Source organism: Armigeres subalbatus, unplaced genomic scaffold, assembly GCF_024139115.2.
Source record: "Armigeres subalbatus isolate Guangzhou_Male unplaced genomic scaffold, GZ_Asu_2 Contig1516, whole genome shotgun sequence".
NCBI lineage: Eukaryota > Metazoa > Arthropoda > Insecta > Diptera > Culicidae > Armigeres > Armigeres subalbatus.
The window spans coordinates 9,059-31,727 of record NW_026942304.1 but is presented as its reverse complement, the minus strand read 5'-3'; the positions used below and the strand labels follow the sequence as shown (position 1 = coordinate 31,727).

At 46.0% G+C, this 22,669-nt stretch overlaps 1 protein-coding gene across 25 annotated transcripts; it reads left to right on the top strand.

Moving 5' to 3' along the window:
* Positions 1–2,977: 2,977 nt before the first annotated feature.
* On the top strand, positions 2,978–22,391 carry LOC134202905 (myosin heavy chain, muscle). 25 transcript variants are annotated; one of them, XR_009977373.1, is made up of 16 exons: positions 2,978–3,200; positions 3,813–3,956; positions 4,585–4,965; positions 5,044–5,206; positions 6,984–7,087; positions 7,502–7,909; positions 8,764–8,934; positions 11,115–11,710; positions 11,884–12,001; positions 14,433–14,696; positions 15,749–16,845; positions 17,044–17,122; positions 18,010–19,185; positions 19,261–20,169; positions 20,382–20,484; positions 21,020–22,391. XR_009977373.1 is itself a non-coding variant. In XM_062677900.1 (15 exons), the coding sequence occupies exons 1-15, from the start codon at positions 2,994–2,996 to the stop codon at positions 21,092–21,094; spliced, it is 5,892 nt and encodes a 1,963-aa protein (XP_062533884.1). In that variant the 5' UTR covers positions 2,978–2,993; the 3' UTR covers positions 21,095–22,391. The 25 variants fall into 25 exon arrangements, 24 of the variants coding, with proteins under 24 accessions (XP_062533884.1, XP_062533877.1, XP_062533874.1 ...); XM_062677900.1 differs by lacking the exons at positions 11,884–12,001; positions 20,382–20,484 and adding an exon at positions 12,507–12,624; XM_062677893.1 differs by lacking the exons at positions 17,044–17,122; positions 20,382–20,484 and adding an exon at positions 17,425–17,503.
* The last annotated feature ends 278 nt before the right edge of the window (positions 22,392–22,669 follow it).

The following is a 22,669-nucleotide window of genomic DNA, read 5'->3' as shown; positions in this document are numbered from 1 at the left end:
TCTACAAATCTCATGAGGGGACCCTTGAACCTACCGCGCACACCGCTGAGATGTGGAAAAGCGTGGAAAGCTGAATGGTTTCGCAGCATCTCGCGCACATTCCCGGTGGGGTGAGGTGGGTGCCTTATTATATACAGGAGGTCACCGTGTGGCGCTGATCGTGTGTGGGTACCCGAATACATAGCACGTTGGGGTGGTGTGCGTCATAATCGGGAGGCAAATCCCAGGCACTCAACAGGCAATCAAATTGGTCCGTATAAAAAGCAAGTTCCACACATTTCTCGGTTAGAACGGCTTTCGAACGCGTAAGTGATAACATCAAATTCTAGCTTTTATCCTCCATATTGGGTTGCAAGGAGCCATTTCGGTGTGAAATAGTGCGAGAGAGAGAGAGGGGAAGGTAGAGTGAGCTCAACCCAATAAGGGCGACGATACTTACGAGGGGTTCGAGAAGGTGTATTTCCGAGCTGACCTGGAACAACCTGTATTGATCGAGGATTAAATCATCAAACGGGGCGAAGTGTGAAGTTTTTCGTATATTAGAATTGTCAAGTGCATCTGGATTACTGGATAACCTGAACCTAATCGATGGATTAACGTTTGGAATGATCTGAGCGCCAGCTTAAAGGATGTGACAGCAAATTACGTGACTGTTCTGAAAAATACGAAATTTTTACGAATGAAAATCAAAAAGTGCCTTACAGTGCCTGAGTAAAGGATTTATTAACGAAATTTGATGGACTTTTTTGATGGTAGTCTTCCAGTGATAAGTGATAAGGACATGAAGGAAGACAGTTGTGGAAAAACTGATCAGCAGTGCAAGGCGCTTTTTGATCTTCTGTAATTATTTTGTGATTGATTCAGGTGCTGTCTGCAGATTGTTTTTATGAATGGCAAATGAGACTGTTTCCGCCTTACATAACATTTGAATGGTTGTGAATGAACTTGGCGCCAGACAGCTGTCAAAGTGGGATACCTTTGCCACGTATTTGACTGGAGTGATTCATACCGAGATTGTTGCAGCGTTCGCCACCTGCTGGGCGCAGTGAGGGCGACAGGTTACCGATCGGTGAAGTGCGTTTGCGCATCCACGTGTGAATTACGGCACGCGTGCGCACGCAACACATCCCCCGAGAGAGTACACGCTTGTGTCATGTCCGTATTGGGGTACGGGCTGGCAGCGAACCGACCGATAGCCGATCGTCAAGCTGGTTACGTAAATAGATGACACCCCTGCTCGGGAGCCGGTCGACTTGTGTTTCAGAAATAGAACTCCCGAAACGCATCTTCGTGTCGATTGCCGTCATCGGTCCTAGGACCCTGTCTCGTATCCTCTCGATGACACACAGGGCCGAACTTCTATGGTTGTCCTTCCCAGACGGTCAGCGGAGTGACTCACACAGTTGTGTGTTTTGGCTTTCGGTTCACGTTCGTGAATTTTCGGCTCGGTAGCGCCGTGACATGGCCACTTGATCGTACCGATCGCTCGCAGGGCCTATTCAATTCGATCGCAATTGTCGTTGGTTGCAGATCGTCTCTCTCTAGTCTCTAGTCTAGTCGATCTCTGTGTGTCTCTCTCGGGTGTTACACCTTGGAGTACAATTTTTATTCGGTGTAATTTGTTGGAACGGTGATTGTTCTTATAAGTGATCATATTTATTGGACTATACGAAGTTTATCGAACTTTAACGAATTGTTAAGTGATCTCGAAGAAACTGTTAATAGTGTTGAGGTAATTTGGAAAAGTGTTCGGCAATAAACGCATAATGTGATGCAATTTTTTTAAATAAAGGCTTAGCCTAGCTTTGATTAGGTTGATTGCACATTTCAATGGTTAGTTAGTCAAATTAGTGAATTATTAGAACTGGTGAAAATTTTACTGCGTTATGAAGACTCTATGATAGTTGGTTCGAAAACTTGGCCTAAACAAATCAACGATTATCATAAAGCAATGAATTCCAGAAAGTTTATCAATTCAAAGCCAAATTTTCTTACCTTTCCTTGTACATAAATTATTTTTCAAACGGTGTTAGCAGTGGCATTTTTGGAATCAACGATTCCTATCTAATCCGTAGCCCGTCCAAATGTTCAACCCGGTGGAATGTGAAAATCTGCTTTCGGTGGAAATGTTTAAAAATATCCCGAACAGCGCGCGCGAAAATTTTCTCGCCCGCCTATAGTTTGAAAATTATGGCCCCAGCAGAGGCGGAAAAATCTTACTTGTGCAATCCCGGTGGTGTCTATTATTAGAAGCCAAGTTGCTGAGGGGTTGCGTGAAAAGATGAAAACAGTCTGTGTCGTGATCAATACCGTTGCATAACTTGGAATTTTCTGCGTGGGATCGTCACTTTCCAGGTTTGCGCGATTTCATGGGTGCGCAAGCGTGATATTTTCTTTTTGTAGAATTTGACTCATCGGCCGTTGAAGGAATGATCTGATTGCTCAGTGCAAGGTTTGCATACAATGAAGATATTGTACACACTATCGGATTGAGAGTTTAATGAGACGATCTAAATATGGATAGATCAAGGAAAGGAAATTTTTAATTGTTTTTACGATAATAGAACTGATTTTAGAATTGTTATCGTTTGTGTTACAAATTTGAGTTTATTTTCACTTCAAAAGTATTGCTCTGTTCAATTGCAATACATTGCAAAATACTTGACAGAAAATTAAAAAAAAAAAACATTTAATATGAGATGATTTAAACTGTCAGTGACTTTATTTGGATCTATAGTTGAACTAAGAATCAACTGTTGAACCGAATAAAGTCACTGGTTTTGCGCTACGTTAGGACGTCCTCGATCTTGCTGCAAACTGAAATGGCTCCAGCTAAAACTGCCAACCAAACGAAAGAAATTGTGCCAACATTTAACCGATAGTTTTCTCTTTCTTCCCTTTTCAGGAAGGCAACTAGGGCTGAAAAAATCAATCGAAATAAACGTGTCTCTCATTAGCCCCGTCTCACTTTTTTTAAATTAAAAAAGCTCAAGATGCCGAAGCCAGTTGTTCAAGTCGGTGATGATCCCGATCCAAGCGAGTGGTTGTTCGTGTCGCTCGAACAGAAGCGTATCGATCAAAGCAAGCCGTACGATGCCAAGAAGGCCTGCTGGGTTCCAGACGAGAAGGAGGGCTACGTCCTCGGTGAAATCAAGGCCACCAAGGGTGAGCTGGTCACCGTTGGCCTGCCCGGTGGTGAGGTAAAACCATTCGTTCCGACGTCCACAACCCGCGGACATAGACAACAGTATCAATCGACTGATAGCGCGCAGTTTCGACGGAACCGGAGAGGATTCAAACACGACAATATACGGAACATGACTCTGAAGGGATCGAATTCAGTACCAGACGGAATGGAAGTTGTATTCAAAGATCACAACTTATATTCGGTCGGCAGGATAGATCACCAACAGATGGATTGTTCTCATTCAACCCAGCACTCTACCAAAAACTACACTTAACACATTCTTCACAATTTTTTCCCTTCCACATCTACACGAGCAGGAGAAAAACATCAAAAAGGAATTGGTTTCCCAAGTGAATCCTCCAAAGTTCGAAAAAGTCGAAGATATGGCCGATCTGACCTATCTAAACGAAGCTGCCGTACTGCACAACTTGCGCCAACGATACTACTGCAAACTGATCTACGTAAGTTCATGGCAACGAGAACTAACAGATGCTCTTCTTCTCTTCTATACTTCCAATCAAATTTATCGATATTGTCGACATGCCGCACGTGGCTTCGACTTAATATGGGGTCACCCAACACTTCGGGGTACTTGATGTTTTTGTTGAACACATGACCTATTCAGTCCAAGGACTTCAAGAAGGATCTGGTCAACCAGGTCAATCCACCGAAATACGAGAAATGCGAGGATATGTCCAACTTGACATATCTTAACGATGCCTCTGTCTTGCATAACTTGAGAGAGCGTTATAGGGCCAAGCTTATCTACGTAAGTATTCTGCTTCTGCGGTAAGAACTCACTGGCTAACACCGCCAACCTTTCGATATCCCAGAACTAACCCTGGCTGACTTTCACCGCTGGATACAATCATCTCAAAATGTAACCAAAAATCATTCCAATACTGTTCCCGATATTAACATCCCAAGAAGAATCCACTCCTTCTTTGCACCATCTGCTTTTGCGAGCGTGAAACCTCCTCGAAAAAGGACCAATCAATCGCAAAAATGGCACCCGTTTTGGATCTACACCCGGATCGACGAACACCCGCACAACTACATCACTACAACATCATCTTCTATCGTCGGATGGATCGTTCTGAAAATCCATCACCATATTCGAGACCATAGCTGCACCTTGCAGCGCGTTCCCAAAAAAATATCTCTTTACATTGACTACACAATTCATTCGAGTGTTCTGTGCGTCGGTATCGTAGAACAAAATCTACACCGCACCACGAATCGCCTTCACCACTGCGTCCCGGACCGAGAAACACATGATCGACATGTGCCGCGCGTTCGGGACCAGCATTTTCTCTCGTACCCCGTTGCATTTCGTTTCAACACTCATTCCAGTCATACCGCCGACTAACCACAATGTCTTTACCGCCCACCCACAGACCTACTCCGGATTGTTCTGCGTTGTCATCAATCCCTACAAGCGTTGGCCCCTGTATACTCTGCGTGTCGCTAAGATGTACCGTGGTAAGCGTCGTAATGAAGTGCCACCCCATCTGTTCGCCGTTTCTGACGGTGCCTACGTCAACATGTTGACCAACCACGAGAACCAGTCTATGTTGATTACCGGTGAATCTGGTGCCGGAAAGACTGAGAACACCAAGAAGGTCATTGCGTACTTCGCCACCATTGGCGCCTCGACCAAGAAGGAGGAAGGCACTGAGAAGAAGGCCTCCCTGGAAGATCAGGTCGTCCAAACCAATCCCGTCCTGGAAGCCTACGGTAACGCCAAGACCGTCCGTAACGATAACTCTTCCCGTTTCGTAAGTCACGCTGGAAACTTGAAAGTCGGAGCCGTTGGAAAACTGAACACAATTTTTCTTCTTCTGCAACCCCCCTAGGGTAAGTTCATCCGTATTCACTTCACTGGATCCGGTAAACTGGCTGGTGCTGATATTGAGACCTACCTGCTGGAGAAGGCCCGTGTCATCTCCCAACAGACGCTGGAGCGTTCTTACCATATCTTCTACCAGATGATGTCCGGCTCCGTCAAGGGACTGAAAGGTAATATATTCGGACTGATGCAAATGACAATACAAGGGACTTTTACGAACTATTTTGACCACGTACCACTTCGCGGACAAATGACGATCCAAAGAAAACCCGGACTTGTATGTTGTGAACCCCCTACCCCGAAAACAGCAATTTAGGAATTGTACTGTTAGACATATCCCCTCCTTCACATTGTAGCGTTTTTGATAGCACAAAAGTGCACCCGTAGCACGACTTTTCCTTTCATACTGAAACACGAAAGGAAAAGTTATTTTTTTCAGGAGACCGCGTCACCATCAAATCTGCTCCGAGCAGCAGTAATCGTCAGAGAACGCACATTAACCGTTGATTTTTCTTTTGTTCAATGGACTTCAAATAGAAAAATGTTTGCTCAGTGACAACATTTACGATTACATGGTTGTTGCCCAGGGTAAAACTACCATTCCCAACGTAGACGACGGCGAAGAAATGAGTCTGACCGATGTAAGATTTCGAGGAACCATGAACAGTTCTCTCAGTAGTTATAGATTTTGACAGGGTGGATCGCTTCAGTTGATTTGAATGTAGATCGCGTAGTTCTTGATGGAACGACCCTACTGATGGTCGAGTACTTCATTTCCATTGGTAGATACTATGAACTATCGTTGATTTATAGCGTAGAGTAGCAGCCGTCCGATGGATCCCTCGCAACGGATCACATCGGACGGTTTACATCATCCGTATCTTCGTGAGGACATCAACGCGAAAACCACAGGACTACAGTTTTACGCCTCCGTTGATTTCACACATTACACTAACCGTACCCTACACAATTTGAATCACCTATTTCATGCAACCGCACTTTCTCACCATCGGCCTGCAGAGCTGTGTATGCTCTCCAACAACATTCATGACTACCATATCGTATCGCAGGGGAAAACTACTATCCCAAGCGTCGATGATGGCGAAGAAATGCTGGGCACCGAAGTAAGAATCGGCAGAAACTGGACTCTGATCGCTGAATGTTGCTTCTGTTGTTGTCCTTTTGCCAACATTACACGAAACCCAGATCCTCTACTAATCTCACCTGAATACACACTCAGTTATCAAGTGTTCATTACTCGTATTTATCTTTGAAATCCATACATTTTGAACCGATCCGATTGGACAGAACTAACGATGCTCAGTACGCGCATTAGTGATTATCCAACGATTACTCAAGGAAAGACACGCATCCCGGGTGTGAACGACGCAGAAGAGCTAGAATCATTGGACGTAAGTCTGTCGTACCGGGTCTTCCCTTTGGTGAATTACCTTTTGGTGCACTCGCACACCGATCGACCTAATTTCCTTGTACAGACCAATGCAAACTGCAAGCGTCACACCAACCAGTCCCCACTGTTGTATTAAATCGCGTTCCGCTGTACAAAAATACGAAGCGTCCGCTGCCGCGTGTCCTGGATTGAGCTGTCAAAATGTATGAATTCCTGAACTTTCTCACCAACTAACGCTCCCCGTTACTCGTCCTTACCCTTTTGTGTACGTAATGTTCTCCGCACTTTGTGTGAGTGTTTTATTTCGTACACGTTTGCGTGTGTGTGTGTTTTGTTCCAAAGCGCTGTAATCAAACTTACCAAAGAGCCGAAACGCACCAGCAGCACAACTCACCAAGAACTGAAGAAAACATAGAATCATGTCACTATATAATGAATCCCAAAAAAACTAAGTACCGACCGGACCGCCATCAACCGTACAGCCAGAACCAAATAATTGAGATCCGTTCTTTCAACCGTCCGATGAAAATCTACAGATATGTGCTTGTTGTCCAACGACATCTACGATTACTACAACGTCGCCCAGGGTAAAATTACCATTCCCAATGTCGATGATGGTGAGGAATGTCTGCTGACCGATGTAAGTTGTTGTACCCACTGGATAATTCTCCCAAATCCTGAACCTCCACCATCAAAACGAGCACTTATTAGAATCCACCTGTCTGCGCAACGAAGCTGTCTGGAACAGTAGAGCGTCAAACATGTCGAATCCAAGCACCTACGATGAGATCGAAACACTCAGGAATCGAAACGAACAAAACTTCTCTGTAGAAAACGCTATTCGAATAACGCTTAGACGCCATTTTGAGCATTACTAACCACCGCGCTAGCCCCACTTGGTTGATTTTCCGGTTTTCCGCAACCATGCGTGAATCGCGAACATCAATCAAACAGGGGAAGCGCGCTTTACTTCATGTGTCGCATTTTACTCGAACGTCCGTTCGTCGGACGAACACTTTCTAATGCACGTTTTCTTCCCATACACCTAAAATAGGAAGCCTTCAACGTCTTGGGTTTCACCCAGGAGGAGAAGGACAACATCTACAGAATCACCGCCGCTGTCATGCACATGGGTGGCATGAAGTTCAAGCAAAAGGGTCGCGAAGAGCAGGCTGAAGCCGACGGTACCGAGGAAGGTGATCGCGTCGCCAAGCTGCTGGGTTGCGTCACTGAGGATCTGTACAAGAACTTGCTGAAGCCACGTATCAAGGTCGGTGCCGAATTCGTCACCAAGGGTCAGAACAAGGACCAGGTCACCAACGCCGTCGGTGCCCTCTGCAAGGGTATCTTCGATCGTCTCTTCAAGTGGCTGGTCAAGAAGTGTAACGAGACTCTGGACACTAAGATGAAGCGCGTCCAGTTCATCGGTGTGCTGGATATTGCTGGTTTCGAAATTTTCGACGTAAGTATGCGACACACTGGGGGCAACACTGCCGACGAACCGGTCGCATGGGGATCCTAGCGATGGGGGGTGATCTGCTTCAAATGGTCTTTTTGAGTAGGTGATCGCCAACGAAGCTTGGTTCCAAATCGACTTGCTTCTTGTCGGAACAGGAAGGGGCTCAACACGGGCAAAGGGGAAAAGGGAGGGTTTCACAAATGATCAACCAACACGACCAAACGTACATTCGGGAACACATTGGAACCACACACTTAATGATTTTCGCCACCCGTATACCATTTAGTACAACGGTTTCGAGCAGCTCTGTATTAACTTCACCAACGAGAAGCTGCAGCAGTTCTTCAACCACCACATGTTCGTCCTGGAACAAGAGGAGTACAAGAAGGAGGGTATTAACTGGGCCTTCATCGATTTCGGTATGGATCTGCTGGCCTGTATTGAACTGATTGAGAAGGTTCATACCAAATTTCTTCCCTATTGCCCGTCGTTTAAGGATTTGCTTTCTGTGATTGAATGTTTCCACAACCAAGCCAAGGGTAGCTGCTCTTTGGACTTGACTTTGATTGGTGAACGAGTATCTTCTGTAGCATGTATAAATCGCGAATCACAATTCCAGCATGCACCATGGAGTTGGTCTTTCAAGCTTTTTCAGTTAGGGTCACGAAGGAATTAAACAGGTATACTTGTGTAACCTTATGTGGCAAAATCTCATGTTCATGTACCGATATTACATCATCACTCATCATTTTTTCATAAAAAAATGGACACCGGACAAACGAAGGGGACCTCAATTTTGTGTATGACCTGATCCAGACTCGACTAATTGTACTCAATCACCGTTTCCATTACTGTAGTTCAACGGCTTCGAGCAGCTGTGTATTAACTTCACAAACGAGAAGCTGCAGCAGTTCTTCAACCATCACATGTTCGTCCTGGAACAGGAGGAATACAAGAAGGAGGGTATTAACTGGGCCTTTATCGATTTCGGCATGGATCTGCTGGCCTGTATTGAACTGATTGAGAAGGTTCATACCAAATTTCATCCCTATTGCCCGTCGTTATACGATTTGTTTTTTTGTGATTGAATGTTTCCGCATCTAAGTCAAGGATAGCTGCTTTTTAGACTTGACTTTGATTGGCGAACGAGTACCTCCTGTAGCATGTATAAATCATAAATCACAATTCCAGCATGCACCACGAAGTTGGTCTTTCAAGCTTTTTCAGTTGGGGTCACGAAGGAATTAAACAGGTATACTCGTGTTTCTTTATGTGGCAAAAGCTCATGTTCATGTACCGATATTACATCATCACTCATCACTTTTTCATAAAAAAATGGACACCGGACAAACGGAGAATACTCATCTAAAGGGGACCTCAATTTTGTGTATGACCTGCACCAGACTCGACTAACTGTACTCAACCACCGTTTCCATTACTGTAGTTCAACGGCTTCGAGCAGCTGTGTATTAACTTCACAAACGAGAAGCTGCAGCAGTTCTTCAACCATCACATGTTCGTCCTGGAACAGGAAGAATATAAGAAGGAAGGTATTAACTGGGCCTTCATCGATTTTGGCATGGACTTGCTGGCCTGTATCGATCTGATCGAAAAGGTACAACTCAACGACCCTTACAACGACCGCTTCTATGCGAAACGCTTACCACAGTTACATACCGCGGGTTTCAACGAGATAGACTCGTGCAATCCCGAACTTCTAACGCCGTACCAAAGACAATACTACCATTATTCGTCATTACCATTACTAAGACAGTTGCGTTGATCATTGGTTACGTCGGAGTGTCTCTGAAGGAAGAGCACAATACGCGACAATACCGAGTCATTCTCTTTGGGTTCTCCATCATCTTCCGGCAGGGGCCTAGAAAGAACAATACAAAAATTGTTGTTTTGGGACAACTCAACCCCTGCCGGGTCATTCTTTACATAACACTAACCTCGCATATTCCTTCCCACACGAATCATACAGTACAACGGCTTCGAACAGCTCTGTATAAACTTCACCAACGAGAAGCTACAGCAGTTCTTCAATCACCACATGTTCGTCCTCGAGCAGGAGGAATACCAACGCGAGGGTATCGAGTGGACCTTCATTGATTTCGGCATGGATTTGCAGCAGTGTATAGAATTGATCGAGAAGGTAGAGCGCCCATTTGTTCGGGAGTGATCTCTGCCGGCCAACCACTGCTCGATGCGTTTTGTGTATTTTCTTCTAGAATCTCTCGTAACAGATTGATTACCCCACACGTGTTGAATGTCGTGATTCCTCCATACACAACAACTTTTCTATAACCCTCCAGAGTTTTTTTTTATCTACGTTCATCCCTAATTGCCCGACAACCGAAATATAACCACGAGACGTTATATTCCAACATTCCACAACGGTTCTCATTTCAGATATTCATGGTTTTCTCTAAACGACTAATCATTCTCTTATCTCCATCATCACTCTCATAGCTCATTGTGTATCTATTTCTCCTTTCAACCCACACACAACCTCACCTCCTGTTCAACCCCGGCCATGGTACAGTACAATGGTTTCAATCAGCTCTGTATTAATTACACCAACGAGCGGCTACAGCAATTTTTCAATCACTTCATGTTCATCCTCGAGCAAGAGGAGTACGAACGCGAAGGCATACAGTGGACGTTCATTGACTTCGGTCTGGACCTCCAGCCGACGATCGAGCTGATCGAGAAGGTAGTAACAGTCACTGCGAGCCACCCACTGCCTACGAACGCTACGTTATTTCAATTCTTGTCCCGTAGATTAGCCCCGGCGGAAGTTAGCACTTCCGTGCGTTTCCCCCGCGCCGAGACCATTTTTGCTGTACCACAGTGGGAAACAGATTTTTCCTTTGGTTTTTGAAGTGTTTCCCGCTCATTTTTCTCTTGCTGAGTTTCAATTTTTTCGCTGAAGAAATGCGCTTTGTACTAAAGCTAAATGGGTAAGGTAAGCGCCTGAAATGGGTTGCAGGAAACTGTATTGTGTAGATAAATGAGACTAACCGTGTAGGAGAGCGTAAATTTGATGGCACTAACTAAATATTTGCACGCGGTTTTTCAGCTTAGCATGCTTTACGATGCATCCCGGACGGCCCGTTTCGAGGCCGTCTAACCGTGATGCGTTGAGCGCCGTGTTAACCGATGTTTTCTTTTCTGGTTTTATCCGAACTTGTTTACTCCGTAGCCCATGGGTATCCTGTCCATTCTTGAGGAAGAGTCTATGTTCCCGAAAGCCACTGATCAGACCTTTGCTGAGAAGCTGATGAACAACCATCTCGGCAAGTCCGCTCCGTTCCAGAAGCCCAAGCCACCAAAGCCAGGTTGCCAGGCCGGTCACTTCGCCATTGGTCACTACGCCGGTGTTGTCTCGTACAACATCACCGGATGGCTTGAGAAGAACAAGGATCCTCTGAACGATACCGTCGTCGATCAGTTCAAGAAGGGTCAGAACAAGCTGCTGGTAGAAATCTTCGCCGATCACCCAGGACAGTCTGGCGGTGCTGATGCCGGTGGCGGCAAGGGTGGACGTGGTAAGAAGGGCGCTGGTTTCGCCACTGTCTCCTCCTCGTACAAGGAACAGCTGAACAACCTGATGACCACCCTGAAGTCGACTCAGCCTCACTTCGTCCGTTGTATCATTCCCAACGAATTGAAGCAGACCGGTCTCATCGATGCCCACTTGGTTATGCACCAGCTGACCTGTAACGGTGTACTTGAAGGTATCCGTATTTGCCGTAAAGGTTTCCCCAACCGAATGATGTACCCCGACTTCAAGCTGCGGTAAGTGTCAATTTGAGCCAACAAATGAGCATACTTTTCTACTTTTCAGCCATACAATAGAATACATAGCTACACTTAGTGCCAGGAGCCCACACAGCCTTGACGACAGTTCGGACTTTGGACGAATTCTAGCTTAGCGGTTGACTAATAGCTGACTCTTTCTTGACTTGTAGTTACCTGATTTTGGCCCCCGCTGCCATGCAGGCTGAAAGCGAACCGAAGAATGCTGCCCAGAAATGTTTCGATGCCATCGGTTTGGATCCCGAGTCCTACCGTATTGGTCACACCAAGGCGAGAACTTACCTTTTTCTACTTTATATCTGTTACCCAGTCGTCTTTGTCCAATCATATGCCACCCGCACCGAACCCCAACGAACCACATCCTTGGATGGTCAATGTGAAGAATCACATCTGAAGATGGAAACCGTTGACCACCTGTTCAATTCTGTCTTGTCTAGCCCCGTTCCTCTTCGTTCAGTTCACCAAATTGTGATTGTCTACACCTTTATGTGTTTCACCACAGCCCCAGAAATAAACAGAAACTCAACCGAATGGACTTGTAGAAATGATACGTCTACGATGACAGTTTAAACCAGAAACCATTTCCTTTCAGGGATTACGTCAACTCGAAAGTTGAACCAAAGCTCCCAATGCACAGCAATTCATTTGATTTTTTATGTTTTTTATTCTCTTCGATATTTCGTGTAAACCTTGTCACTGTGAATGTCCCGTCACGTTCTACCCGAACCACACGCACACATGTTAAACCACACAACGTGATTGTGCCATTATCCAGCTACAAAATCCTAAACCCCAAGGCCGCCGAAGAACAGAAAGAGCCTAAGAACGTCGCCGAAGTTATCTTGAATTCCATCGGTCTCGACACCGAATCGTACCGCCTCGGACACACCAAGGCATGAATCCCCAACTCAGTACCGTTTGTTATGCGTTTACTCCCAAATAGCAACTCTTTTGTATGCGTTATGTTATGCCTGTCCTGTTACAACCAACTATGAACCCCCCGTGACAGTTGTTTAGTCTGTGCTTTAAGTTAAGAAGAACTGAAGCCGAACGTCAATGATCTGGACACGCTTCGTTCTTCCGAAACACCAACCACATTTTGATTCTTCCAACACACCACCACACTCAAATCACATTCCTCTAGCGGGCGGATTCCTCTTGAAACATAGAATTCTGCCGCGACCCTCACCTATCTTCATTTCAACCCACTGAACACTAATGTTTTACCAAATGATTATCTCTTCCTCCCGGAAACTGTATTCTACACCTTCCATTTACGATAATCCTAACATGTCTCGCTTCAACATCGCACCCCACGAATAGTTACAAAATCCTCTGCCCGAAGCTTGTTGAGGACGTCGAGGACGGCAAGAAGTGCGGCAGTATCATCATCGACACCGTCCAGCTGACCGAAGATCAATTCCGATTGGGTCTCACCAAGGCATGATCCAAATTATCCTCTAGTAGTAGCCATAGTTCGATTGAGTAGAAGCATAATCAGAAATAGGGTTTTTCTTTCGCGAACTGTACAAAGCAGCAGCAGCAACATCACAACAGCTGGAGCGCCGTGCAAGCGGATTTATACATATTCTCATTTGGCCCCCATCGGATCCTCGGAGTTATACGATTGAGACCGTCAACTCCACCAACGGGATCACTTCGTTACTTACCTTAGGGAACTCATTCGCTCCGATAGCAAAATCACCCTCAAACCAGCATTTGTCCATAAGAGGTTACTTGAGACCAGCCTCCTAATGAACAGACTGTCTATAGCTCATACATATGTACATAACCCCTCAGAAAAAGCAGATTGAAGAGTGCCAGGATATTCGATAGGGATACCAAACTAACCCCTCGATCCACATTGTACCATAATGCACACACACCCACAATCATATATCCCTTTTGTACTTTTACTCTCCCAACACAGATACAAAATTCTGTGCCCTCAACTGATTAAAGAACCCTGTTCACCAGAAAAGGCATGTCAGATTATTGTGGCCCATATTCAACTACCGGACGAACAGTTCCGATTGGGCAAGACCAAGGTATAACTGGACGGTCTCTGAAAACTGGTGTTGAGTGTCAGCAAAGGTATCTGGAAAGTGGGAAACTTATGGTGATTTTAATCACAGAAATTTAATTGAAATCTTCCAGATATCTTTCGCTTCTATGTTGTGTTATTTGGCCTTTCTAACTCACACACTATAAAAATATCAATAAATCCGAATGACGTGATTCAGCGCGTGTACTAATATGTCCGCCGTTGGCGGAAACATTTTCTTTTCTGCACTCACCCATGCGAAACAAAAATAAATAGTAGAAACCATTTGAATCTAAACACCGTTAGATTTCTGCACTCACCTTCGATTCACACATTCCATAGTCATAAATTCCCCTTTATGTCTGTCAACCTCCCATCGACCGCCATCCTTTTTTTCATCATCATTCTCGTGAAAAATATCTGTGTTTATCGCTTCCTACCGCTCTCATTCTATCCTCTGTACAAAAAGCCATTATATGTGTTGTCGTGAATGTCTGTAACTCACTCGTCACAACTCCGAGCCCGACCGTGTGCTATCGCACCGTCGTCGTGGAACGGAGAAACCTGAAGCCGAACAAGATCTAACCGACAGTTTTCTCTACACATCGTGTTTCGCGATGTCCGCCCCTCCCCCTCCATTTACTTCCACACAAACAGGTCTTCTTCCGTGCCGGTGTCCTGGGTCAGATGGAGGAATTCCGTGACGAGCGTCTGTCCAAGATCATGTCCTGGATGCAGTCCTGGTGCCGTGGCTACATCGCCCGTAAGAACTTCAAGAAGATGCAGGAACAGCGCGTCTCCCTGGAGATCGTCCAGCGCAATCTGCGCAAGTACCTGAAGCTCCGTACCTGGGCCTGGTGGAAACTGTGGCAGAAGGTCAAGCCTCTGCTGAACGTTTCCCGCGTTGAGGACCAGATTGCTGTAAGTTTCCTTTTTCTAAAAATGACGGCAACGATGACGACTGCCGCAGCGGTTGCATTCGCGATCATCACGATTTGATTTTCCATGGAACTCGGGCCAACAGTTTTTCTCGGTTTTCACCTGTGCCGGACCCATAATTAACGGCGCTGATTCAAGCGCCAAAAATAGATCCGCATCACCTTTGCCACTTGTGGCGAAAACACTTAGTAGCACACTCTGAAGAGGAAGGAAATTAGTGAACATAAAATTTCATTAGCACTCTGACGATTCGCCTCCAGTAGTGGGGCTGGGTGGAAAATAAATTATTACCTCGCGATTGGATCGGCCCCGCTTTCGGCGTGGGCGGAAAATATTCCAGGTTATTTTGAACAATTTTTGATAAAAATTTCTCTTCGTGATAATTTTACACATTCCCCGTGCCATAGCGGTTGGAAATTGTTTCAACCTGTCGGAACTAGAAGAGTGTCGTTTTCTTAATGACTCTCGTCCTCGGGATGGGAATAGATATGCACAAATATTTCCACTGCGTAGGTCCACTTAATTGGTGCCGAAGATTAAGCGAAGCTGTGCGCTCGGCTGGAGCCGAAGTGGGTGACATAGCGAACGCAACCTCTTGCTGGATGGCCAATCATTTCATACACTCCAGTGATTCGCAGTACAGCGGACGGACCTCTACCTGAGCTTTACGTGGTCCAACGACTTAGAGAAATATCAACCAGTATTCATAGCCAATTGTGGTGCAATTAAGTAGTGTTAAATAGTCTCCAGCTAAATCCAGTGATTCGATAGCATTTGACCAGTAGCAGCATTTCTTTAATTCATACAATACTTACCTTACTTAATCGAACGCTCGAAGCAACATGGAAAATCAAATCGAACCCGATGTGGAAGTTACATTTAACTTCAACTTTGCCAATGCGGAAAACAATTTACCACCCAACGCCGATACTAAACCCGTGAAAGCAACCGTTCCGACAACCAGTCTAGTTGACGAAGAAAATAGTGTGAATGGTAGTGCTAAAGGTGCGCCCGCCTCTAAATCTAAATTACAGAAACTGGAAGAGAAGGCTCAGAAGGCCCAGGAAGCCTTCGAGAAGGAAGAGAAGGCCCGCAAGGAACTGGAAGCCCTCAACAGCAAGCTGTTGGCTGAAAAGACCGCTCTGCTGGATTCCCTGTCCGGCGAAAAGGGTGCCCTCCAGGACTTCCAGGAGAAGGCTGCCAAGTTGAACGCCCAGAAGAACGACCTCGAGAACCAGCTGCGTGACACCCAGGAGCGCCTGTCTCAGGAGGAAGATGCCCGCAACCAACTGCTGCAGACCAAGAAGAAGTTGGAACAGGAAATCGGAGGACAGAAGAAGGATGCCGAGGATCTGGAACTGCAGATCCAGAAGATCGAACAGGACAAGGCTTCCAAGGATCACCAGATCCGCAACTTGAACGATGAGATCGCCCACCAGGACGAACTGATCAACAAGTTGAACAAGGAAAAGAAGGTTCAGGGTGAGGTCAACCAGAAGACCGCCGAAGAGCTGCAGGCCGCTGAAGACAAGGTCAACCACCTGAACAAGGTTAAAGCCAAGCTGGAGCAGACCCTCGACGAACTGGAGGATTCTCTGGAACGCGAGAAGAAGCTGCGCGGAGATGTTGAGAAAGCTAAGCGCAAGGTCGAAGGTGACTTGAAGCTCACCCAGGAAGCCGTTGCCGATCTGGAGCGCAACAAGAAGGAACTGGAACAGACCATCTTGCGCAAGGACAAGGAAATCTCTGCCCTGTCCGCCAAGCTGGAAGATGAACAGTCCCTGGTTGGCAAACTGCAGAAGCAGATCAAGGAACTGCAGGGCCGCATTGAGGAACTGGAGGAGGAAGTCGAAGCCGAGCGTCAAGCCCGCGCCAAGGCTGAGAAGCAGCGTGCCGATCTGGCTCGTGAACTCGAGGAATTGGGTGAGCGCCTGGAGGAAGCCGGTGGTGCCACCTCTGCCCAGATCGAACTGAACAAGAAGCGTGAAGCCGAACTCGCCAAACTGCGCCGCGACTTGGAGGAATCCAACATCCAGCACGAAGGTACCTTGGCCAACCTGCGCAAGAAGCACAACGATGCCGTCGCCGAGATGGCCGAACAGGTTGACCAGCTCAACAAGCTGAAGACTAAGTAAGTATAATCGTACTGCATCAAATATGTTTCCGATCTTCTCATTCACAGGTTAACCAATCGGATTGGTTGGAATGCATCGCTGACCACAGCCGTTCTTCTCTAAATGCAATATTTTTCTTTCTATATTCTGTCTTGCACTTACCTGCATCCTACAATCCCATCCTCCATTCCTTAATAAAATGATCCTTCATCCAGGGCTGAACATGATCGCGGAAATATGTACAATGAATTGAACAACACTCGCTCCGCTTGCGATACTCTTGCCCGCGAAAAGGTAATGTATTTCCTATCTTCCTTTCTTATCACTCCCTTCGAATCCGCCTGAGCAGCAAGTTGATGACTGAGCATGGTCTATCACCACACCCTCAAACTATACAACACAATATGCATCCAACCAATACCAGCGAGCCCAACCACCACCATCACCACCACCAAAACCACGAGTAGATGCAGCGACTGAATTGGATAATTATTTTCTCTAATAATCGATAAAAACGAATTTTCCATCCCCAACCACAACGTCACCGAATCTAACCGTTACCCGTTTGTATGTTTGTCATCCAATTATCTCCCTAGAGCCGAAAAGGAGCGCAGTCAATACTATGCTGAATTGAACGACTCCCGTCTCAGCTTAGATCATTTGGCCAATGAGAAGGTATTAAAAGATTTGCAGCTGTCATTATCTTCAATCAAGCTACAACTAAAATTTTGTATAGCCTTGTTTCAAGCAATACCAACAGCTCTAACGCTGCTTTCTAAGAATACAATCGTTAAATTTCACTTCCGATATAAAACTGACTCCCTAAAACAGCTGAATTTTTGCGCAATATCTGCTCCTAAAACTCGCACTACTACTCACATAATGGAAGAATTATCAAACGCATCTGCAACACATCACGAGCACCCAATAACACCTACTTACACCCACACCAAACTCATCGTTTTAAAAATATCAATTCACTATGCACTCGAGCAATAGCAATCCTACTGTAAATATAGGATCAAAGAAAATCAACATGCACAGCCTCAGCTTCTGTAAATGAGTGGCCTCGTATCCGGTTTCGGATTATTGATACTAACCATCTGACTTTTTTCCCATTCCCATCTAAATCGAACGATACATCATCCTGTCCGTGGCAATTTAATCTACAAATAAAACAGGCTGCCCAGGAGAAGGTTGCCAAGCAATTGCAGCACACTCTGAACGAAGTCCAGGGCAAGCTGGATGAAACCAACCGCACTCTGAACGACCTGGACTCCTCCAAGAAGAAGCTGTCGATCGAGAACTCCGACCTGCTCCGCCAGCTGGAGGATGCTGAATCCCAGGTGTCGCAGCTGAGCAAGATCAAGATCTCGCTCACCCAGCAGCTGGAGGATACCAAGCGTCTCGCCGACGAGGAATCCCGCGAACGCGCTACCCTGCTCGGCAAGTTCCGCAACTTGGAGCACGACCTCGACAGCCTACGTGAACAGGTTGAGGAGGAAGCTGAAGGCAAGGCTGACATCCAGCGCCAGCTCAGCAAGGCCAACGCCGAAGCCCAGTTGTGGCGCAGCAAGTACGAGTCCGAGGGTGTTGCCCGCGCCGAGGAACTCGAGGAAGCCAAGAGGAAACTCCAGGCCCGCCTTGCCGAAGCCGAGGAAACCATCGAGTCGCTCAACCAGAAGTGCGTCGCTCTGGAGAAGACCAAGCAGCGCCTGTCCACCGAAGTCGAGGATCTGCAGCTCGAGGTCGACCGTGCCACCTCGATTGCCAATGCTGCCGAGAAGAAGCAGAAGGCCTTCGACAAGATCATTGGAGAATGGAAACTCAAGGTCGACGATCTGGCTGCCGAGCTGGATGCTTCCCAGAAGGAATGCCGCAACTACTCCACCGAACTGTTCCGTCTCAAGGGTGCCTACGAAGAAGGCCAGGAGCAGCTTGAGGCTGTCCGCCGTGAAAACAAGAACCTGGCTGATGAAGTCAAGGATCTGCTGGACCAGATTGGCGAAGGTGGCCGCAACATCCACGAGATTGAGAAGTCTCGCAAGCGTCTGGAAGCCGAAAAGGACGAACTGCAGGCCGCTCTCGAAGAAGCCGAGGCTGCTCTGGAACAGGAAGAGAACAAGGTTCTGCGCGCTCAGCTGGAACTGTCTCAGGTGCGCCAGGAAATCGATCGCCGCATCCAGGAGAAGGAAGAGGAATTCGAAAACACCCGCAAGAACCACCAGCGCGCCCTGGACTCCATGCAGGCCTCTCTTGAAGCCGAAGCCAAGGGTAAGGCTGAGGCCCTGCGCATGAAGAAGAAGTTGGAAGCTGACATCAATGAGCTTGAGATTGCTCTGGATCATGCCAACAAGGTAACGTGATACATCTTCTACGATAAAATTGGAGCACAATTCTAATTTCTTTATTTTCTTTCTTTTTCTACATAGGCTAACGCTGAGGCCCAGAAGAACATTAAGCGCTACCAGCAACAACTGAAGGATGTCCAGAGCGCCCTGGAGGAAGAACAGCGTGCCCGCGACGATGCCCGTGAACAGCTTGGAATCTCGGAACGCCGTGCCAACGCCCTGCAGAACGAACTGGAAGAATCGCGTACCCTGCTGGAACAGGCCGACCGTGGCCGCCGCCAGGCCGAACAGGAACTGAGCGACGCTCACGAACAGCTGAACGAAGTTTCCGCCCAGAACGCCTCCATTGCCGCCGCCAAGAGGAAGCTGGAGTCTGAACTGCAGACCCTGCACTCCGACCTTGATGAGCTGCTGAACGAAGCCAAGAACTCCGAAGAGAAGGCCAAGAAGGCTATGGTTGATGCCGCCCGCCTGGCTGATGAACTCCGTGCCGAACAGGATCATGCCCAGACCCAGGAGAAATTGCGCAAGGGTCTTGAACAACAAATCAAGGAACTGCAGGTCCGCCTGGACGATGCTGAAACCAACGCCCTGAAGGGAGGCAAGAAGGCCATCCAGAAACTGGAACAGCGCGTCCGCGAGCTGGAATCCGAACTGGACAGCGAACAGAGAAGACACGCCGATGCCCAGAAGAACCTGCGCAAGTCTGAGCGCCGCATCAAGGAACTGACCTTCCAGTCTGAGGAAGACCGCAAGAACCACGAACGCATGCAGGATCTCGTCGACAAGCTGCAGCAGAAGATCAAGACTTACAAGAGGCAGATTGAGGAAGCCGAGGAAATCGCCGCTCTGAATCTTGCCAAGTTCCGCAAGGCTCAGCAGGAACTGGAAGAAGCCGAAGAGCGCGCCGACATTGCCGAACAAGCTGCCACCAAATTCCGCACCAAGGGAGGACGTGCCGGTTCAGTGCAGCGCGGTGCCAGCCCAGCAGTAAGTATACTCCCTGCGTTCTATTCTGCTTAGAATCGATTATTCAATTTCATGAATCTTCATATGATCTCGTGGTTTTCTGAATAAATCAGTACGCTAGGAACAGATTGAAGAGAAGCCATTAGTTTTCATGTTCTTTCAATTCATTTTCGCAAAAATATGTCACATGCAAAATTGGGCCTCATTAATTCTTTTTTCTTGTATCGATTTAGCCATCGGTCATCAGAGCGTAAAATCGCTGCAAATAAACAAATGATAGACTATTGTACGCCCAATCCAAACGAATAAATTGAACCATATGAACCGTTCACATTTGTAAGTGTACCGAATGGTAGCAATATTTATGTTTTTTTGAGTACCTGATTAATCCCACCTTCAGTGTGTCTCATGTACCCTGCTCAATCGTCACCAGTTGATAACGACGAGTTCTTCTGTTATTTACTGTAACCTCCTACCATTCATCGTTTGACAAGTCAAGCTCCCAAGCATAAAATGCCTTCCTGTTTTATTGTGTTATCTGAGTATCATTCACCGGAATCACACACAATGCACCAAACGAGTTTCACAATCACAAGCTCAATAATTCAAATGGAATGCCTTCATTGATCTTCATTTGAATCACTACAGAAAGTGATAATTCTCTTCAAACTACATTGACGTGCACTTCACGGAATCAACAATCACACCCAAGGATCATCGATTCACTTACCACCATTGAAAGTATCCTATCAAACTTCTAAACTTAACGCTGCCATTCAGCATTATTTGATAATAATAAATGAAACACATGCAAAATATTGATACACTCATGCTCATACAAAACGTCCTCTTTATCTTCTCTCTTCCACAGCCCCAGAGACAACCATCTGTTCTGCCATCACTTGCAGGTCTGAACTTCCCTACATTCGATGACCACGGCTTCTAAATTCTGAAACAACCCAATTAATTTATAGATAAAATACACCTTTTTATTTATTTAATTAATTTATTTACACGTAAAAAAAAGATCCTCACGCTACTCGCTGACGTAGGCCGTCATCACAAATACAACCACAAAAGATTTCAGAGCAAAGCCAGTGCGCGTGGCACGTTTCCCCCTCACAAACACATACAGAGAAGCGTATCCGAGAAACAACAGCAACCAACATCTTGCCAACAACAATTGAGAGAGAGACACAACCAACAACGATGATCAACGCTCACACATACACATTTTCAGCCCGAAAGAATTAGTATTGTTTAACGTACACGTGTTATCTGTATGTGGAAGTGAGCGAACGTGCCGGTCGCAAATAATTCTCCGAGAGCGGAACTTGTATATTAGGTATTGGAAGATCTTGCGAGCGTCATGCGAGAACAAAAGAAAATGAATCGCCTGTTATATCGAGAGAGGATAGCTATGTCCATCAAAACATAATGATAATGATACTTTTTTAAACGTTATCATTCTTTATTTTCTTTATTTTGTATTTGTTATAATTTTGTACTTTCGCTCTGAATCTTTTATAATTTTATTAATAAAAAATGTATTTATTTTATTAATTAAAATAACGAAATAAGATACTATTCGAAACTGAAACAAATGGAAAATGATTTAGTTTTTACTGTGGAGTTGCGCTTCGCAGCCGAACAATCCGAATTACGCTTTGGAAGTTGTTGACTAGTCCCGGTCCCCACGCAACGTCTCCGAAAGAATTGATTGCGACGCGTAGTACGTTTAGTACAGCCCGAAATTACCATCTTCAACTAGGCAAAACGAGAGATAAATATAGAGACACGTTCAAATTACCAACAAACATCAGCCCATCGATTGCAATTTAAGAAAACTTCGCAATTGTCTAAACGTTCGACCGTTCCTCCGCCAAACGCCATCCACCTTGTCATCCGGCGTGCATTCCAGTTCCCGAAAGGGTTTGTTGCCGTGGGGCCCACCGGGCGCCGGTTAACAGGTTTCTCAAGCGGACCCAGAAAAGCCAGACGCGAACCGCAGCATCCTGAAAACGAATCTATTTTCACGACCTGAGACACTGAGAGAGAACACTAGAAAAAATAAAACTGAGAAAAACGTCACAAAAACATACTAATTCGAACTTGACTTGAAACTACGATCTGTAAAGCCAAAGGAAAGGAATTTTCTTGGAGAGAAGAAAGCTATTGTAAATGTATATGTGTGAAAAAGAAAGAAAAAATTCAAAATAAACCAAATTTAATTTAAAATACATGCATGTTTACTTTGTAATGAAAAATTGACCCAACCAGCACCCACTACTGTGCAGACATCAGCATCATAGGATAGTTTCGCTGTTCAACAATGAACAACCTTAGGGAAGATGGGACCCCGGTGGAAACTTTGGTCGTATGCTGACAGGGAAGGGGATTCAGCTTGTGAGTTTGCCAAAATATCTCCTGTGTTAGCTCGTAGATACCTATTGTGTCGCCAGCAGGGTTTGCAGAAACCGCTCTCAATAGATAACGAACAACGATAAAAGAGAAGCAAAAA

Bases quoted from the DNA above. Each gene is read 5' to 3' on its own strand.
- LOC134202905 (XM_062677900.1), top strand. From the start codon at position 2,994: ATGCCGAAGCCAGTTGTTCAAGTCGGTGATGATCCCGATCCAAGCGAG. The intron at 7,088-7,501 runs GTAAGTTGTTGT...CACCTAAAATAG, and splicing joins AGGAATGTCTGCTGACCGAT to GAAGCCTTCAACGTCTTGGG. The intron at 12,625-14,432 runs GCATGAATCCCC...CCACACAAACAG, and splicing joins ACCGCCTCGGACACACCAAG to GTCTTCTTCCGTGCCGGTGT.